The sequence below is a fragment of the Poromitra crassiceps genome (assembly GCF_964638095.1).
Source record: "Poromitra crassiceps genome assembly, chromosome: 20".
NCBI classification, from domain to species: Eukaryota; Metazoa; Chordata; class Actinopteri; order Beryciformes; family Melamphaidae; genus Poromitra; species Poromitra crassiceps.
In genome coordinates this window covers 9,792,606-9,797,605 of record NC_139637.1, presented here as the reverse complement: position 1 = coordinate 9,797,605, position 5,000 = coordinate 9,792,606, and the positions used below count along the sequence as shown (strand labels likewise).

The 5,000-nt window shown below is 42.7% G+C and overlaps 1 protein-coding gene across 1 annotated transcript in view; it reads left to right on the top strand.

Moving 5' to 3' along the window:
- The window catches only part of amt (aminomethyltransferase), a gene marked incomplete at both ends in the record, with an annotated part of 12,727 nt that overhangs the window by 96 nt on the left and 7,631 nt on the right, over positions 1 to 5,000 (top strand). Inside the window, 3 exons of the mRNA XM_083656724.1 lie at positions 1 to 42; positions 2,797 to 2,964; positions 3,203 to 3,283. The exon at positions 1 to 42 is cut by the window's left edge and continues 96 nt beyond it. Coding sequence (XP_083512850.1) covers positions 1 to 42; positions 2,797 to 2,964; positions 3,203 to 3,283 — 291 coding nt within the window. The remainder of the gene's footprint in view (positions 43 to 2,796; positions 2,965 to 3,202; positions 3,284 to 5,000) is intronic.

The window sequence follows — 5,000 nt, the reverse complement described above, 5'->3', positions numbered from 1 at the left end:
GCCGTGCAGCAGCAGCAGGAGAGACGGGCTTCAACTGCAGAGGTCAGTTAACGGACCAGCGGTGATTAGGCTGCACTTTAAATACACAACTAACTGCTGCAGCTTTGCTAAGTTGGGCCTATATTCCTTATAGTAGGCTAGGCTGATTCAAGGCTAGCAGTGGTAGGCTGCGAAGTAGGCTGCTAATCAAGTTCAAGTGACTTCACCACGCGTGATGGTGTCTCTCATCATCTTCTAATAGACCCATCTCACGGGGGCCATTTTGTGTCGAAAAAGCAGGGTAAACACAGGTGCAAGCAAAACACTAATGAGGGTTTCCAACTTCCATGATTGGAATGTGGAAACCCTCATTAGTGTTTTGCTCGCACCTGTGTTTATTCTGCCTTTTCGACACAAAAGGGTGAAAAGGGTCCATAACTTAGAATAATGCTTCCTCATGGGTTACAGTGGCTTTCTCCCTACTTTAAATAGTTTCTCATCGCTTGGTATCAGGCTATAACTATATTCCCGCCTGCAGAGGCTGTGCTACTCGTAAATGATCCTACTTTATGGTATTTTCTTCTTATCTCCTTTCCTCATAATGTGTCTGAGATGCCTGTGAGTTATAGTGATTTTCTGTGTCAGAATTATTTCAATGTTCCTCCTGTTAGGCTACTCAATAGTGTGTGTGTGTGTGTGTGTGTGTGTGTGTGTGTGTGTGTGTGTGTGTGTGTGTGTGTGTGTGTGTGTGTGTGTGTGTGTGTTACATACAGTAGCCTATATTGTATGGAGGATTATATTTGAACATTTACTGTGATATTTAAATGCCTCTCAAATGTATTTTAGGATTTCTAGAGGCACATTTCATAGGCTACTATGGGTATTGAACTATTTTGGCCATTGCATGTCTGTTATTCACTGATAAACTCGTGTCTCATTGTCTTTGTGTTGCTGCATGTTACACTCAGCGCCCCCGGTGGTTGTTATGTGTCAGCTCATGCAGAGCTAATGTACCGTACATCTGTCCCAGCAGACTGCAGAGCTGAGCAGGCCTCTGCTGCTCCACTGGGCTGCAGCTTGACTCTATTCAAACCACGAGTGACTGACTCGTGTGTGTGTGTGTGTGTGTGTGTGTGTGTGTGTGTGTGTGTGTGTGTGTGTGTGTGTAAAGCCTGGCTCTCATGTTTTCTAGTGTGACTTGACATTAATTCGTCCGTCCGTCCATCAACCCACCCTAATTATTACCCCGATTATTCTTTAGAGGAGGACATCAATGATCTGATTATGAATGGAATAATAGAGACAGGCAGTATATCTACATTACATTACATGACATGATATCTCCAAAACCCAGCAACTCACAACTCACAACCATGTAGATGGATAAATAGCACCACATGTAAGAGGAAGCACATCATGTCATTTTGGATTTTAGGGTGAGCTGTCCCTTTAACCCATTGATACCTGATGCAGCATTTCCGTGTATATCCCTCATTTGTGTGTGTATCCCTTTAAGACCGCGAACCACGTAAAGGGATACACACAAATGCTGCATCAGGTATCAATGGGTTAAAGTCCTAAATGTGTGGATTGCCTCATGTGCAGACAGTAGTTGATTAAGTGTGTGTGTGTGTGTGTGTGTGTGTGTGTGTGTGTGTGTGTGTGTGTGTGCGCACACACACATCACTCATTCAAATGAACAGAACTGACCTTGGCCTTTTTAGAACGTACCGACACTGTCTGATCCTGCTTGCTGCACTGATAAGACCCCCGCTGGCTGGTTCAAAGGTTATAACTTAGGGTAGGGAGAGTAGAGTATGAGTCTAGAAGATAGTAGGACTATGGCACACTGGCACTGTCATTCATGGAGCTAGATTTTTAAGAATGATATATTTATGTCAAAGTAATACTACAAGTATCGTTTTTGCTCCCTAATTATTTTGTAATTTCAAAAATATGTTGTTTATAACGAACCAGTAATTTCCTCATTGTGATTGAAGAAGGCTTCTTACTCTTGTCACATGTTGATTTTATTGTGAAAGGATGTTGACATGAATGACAGTAACAGTCGTATGTATCAGGGCTCTGGTTCATCCAATCCTACAAATGTGTCACAGACACAGACAGTACGTTTATTTTCTCAAACATTACTATTGGGTTAGGGTTAGGGTTAGCTAACCCTAACCGGTTAGGGTTAGGGTTAGCTAACCCTAACCCTAACCCTAACCACTAAGTTAGGGTTAGCTAACCCTAACTTAGTGGTTAGGGTTAGCTAACCCTAACCCTAACCCTAACTTAGTGTGAGTAATGTATCATAAGCAAATAAGACCACCACCATTTACCTCTGTTTTGCATGTTACATTGTTTCATCTGGAGCGAAACCTGCTGGGTCGCTTTACGCGATAAAACAGGAAGAGGGCGCTGTTCCTGTTAATAGTATTGTAAATATCAAGGTATATATATATATATATATATATATTATAATATATAAGTATATTGTAATATCAGGGTGACAAAATAAAGTCACAGTTCAGTCACTTACTCCAACTGTGGTTCTTGTATTTCCTGTGTGCACTGTGTGTTTGTCTTGTATTTCCTGTGTGCACTGTGTGTTTGTCTTGTATTTCCTGTGTGCACTGTGTGTTTGTCTTGTATTTCCTGTGTGCACTGTGTGTTTGTCTTGTATTTCCTGTGTGCACTGTGTGTTTGTCTTGTATTTCCTGTGTGCACTGTGTGTTTGTCTTGTATTTCCTGTGTGCACTGTGTGTTTGTCTTGTATTTCCTGTGTGCACTGTGTGTTTGTCTTGTCTTCCCCAGGCTGCCCTGAAGAAGACTCCGCTGTTTGACTTCCACAGGCAGCAGGGGGGGAAGATGGTGGACTTTGCAGGTTGGAGTCTGCCTGTCCAGTACACAGACAGCCACCTCACCTCACACATGCACACCAGACAGCACTGCTCCATCTTCGATGTCAGCCACATGCTACAGGTGAGAGGGAGGAGAACACACACACACACACACACACACACACACTGCGCACAAGCTGAGCATTTTTGGGGACCCACTAAAGTAGACCCACAGCCACGGTCCATGCTGGGTCTTGACCCAGTCGTCACAATATAATATATATACATATATATATATACATATATATATATATATATATATATATATAGTAATATAGTGCTGCTGTACATAATGATCACTTTTTTGTGTTTTTCTTCAGACCAAAGTCCATGGAAAAGACAGGCTAAAGTTCATGGAGTCTCTGGTAGTTGCAGATGTTGCCGAATTAAAGGACAACCAGGTGAGATGTTAAAGGAACACTCCGCCCATTTTCAACCAGCTTTGTATCATTAGAACATCAGTAGTATATCAGAAAACTGTAAACTGTTTTGAAGTCTGTCATTTAATTTGACAGTTATTGAGTGTCACTGGTCCACACTAACTCAAATTAATAACTCATTAACTCAAATCAACTCTCAATAACTGTCAAACTAGATGAATGATGAATAGTTTAACAGTTATTGAGAGTTGATTTGAGTTAATGAGTTATTAATTTGAGTTAGTGTGGACCAGTGATGTCACTGGTCCACACTTTAACACTCAATAACTGTCAAATTAAATGACAGACTTCATAACAGTTTACAGTTTTCTGATATACTACTGATGTTCTAATGATACAAAGCTGGTTGAAAATGGGCGGAGTGTTCCTTTAACTCATTGAATGCCAATGACGACAGCTGTCGTCAATTCAAATACTGACGTAGAGTGCCAATGACGACGGTTGTCGTCAATTGCGTTTTTTGACGGTGGGACGTGGATCAATCCCTGATACATCTCTGGTACAACTATTGTAGCTATTGGAGGTCTATAACCTATTTTACAGAACCCTTAGGTGGCGACAGTGCTCTCCACATAACAGAAAGGCAAGGAAAAAACAAAGAAGAAGTCGTTATGGAAACGGAAATCGCATCGCATCCGTATGCATCGATATGCTGAAGCACGTTACTGCAGCTGTGCCTGCAGCAGCCAATCTGCTCCCACAATTGAGCCGCTCTGTGTCGGTTGCGACAGCACATCCGCACATCCACACCGTGGAGTTATTATTCTCAACTGGAAGCATCGTTGCCGGTGACAAACACGCGGAACGCTGTAAAAAAGCTGCACCCTTCACTGTGCGCACAGCAAACTCAGCAGAGAGCCACCACAGACAGGAGGAGGAGTGTGCAGTTGAGGCGAGGCGGGGCGGGGCGGGGCGGGGCGGGGGGGGGCACGCAGAGCAGCACGCAACACCCAGACAGACCCAGGCAGCAGGACAGGATTGACAAACGCAAGCCAGAATATCCGATGCCCACCAGCAGCAAATCAAGACCAGCAAGAAGCTGCAACCAGCAGCGCACGCAGGGGCCAGCGCTGCTGGTTGTAGCTAAAAATATTATTCTGCCAAACAAAATTCCCTGGCCTAAACTGTTTTATTGAAGGAAATTATTTTTGAGGTGTGACTACATTAGAAAAGATTAGCTTCAGAGTCAGTGTGTGCTTGAAATGTTTAATTTCACAAAAGGCCAATTATCTCAGCTTCTAGAAAAAAATTGCTGTTTTTGGATGAATCAAGCTATCTTCTCCGGCTCATAACTAAAGAACGGAAAATGGGATCAATAAACTTTTTTTTGCAGATGATAGAATAGAGTCTCATCGTTCTTTGTGCGTGTTCAGTGTTTACATAGTAATATCACACAATATTCTGTGGGCCTCGAGAAATCACTGAAAACGCTCTGAAACTCTGGCACTGGGAGCGTCCGTTCTCCAAAAGTGGCTGGCACTCAATGAGTTAAGTGTCAGCATGGAGCAGCAGAGCCAATGATCTACCAGGGACATATGGATGATTTAGGTGTTTATGTTCTCATCACTTAATAACTAAGTTGGACAATCTATCAAAAGGGTAATTATTTTAAGCACTTGGATCACAATTAAACATCCTGATGTGCATTTATGCTCTCTCTCTCTCTCTCTCTCTCTCT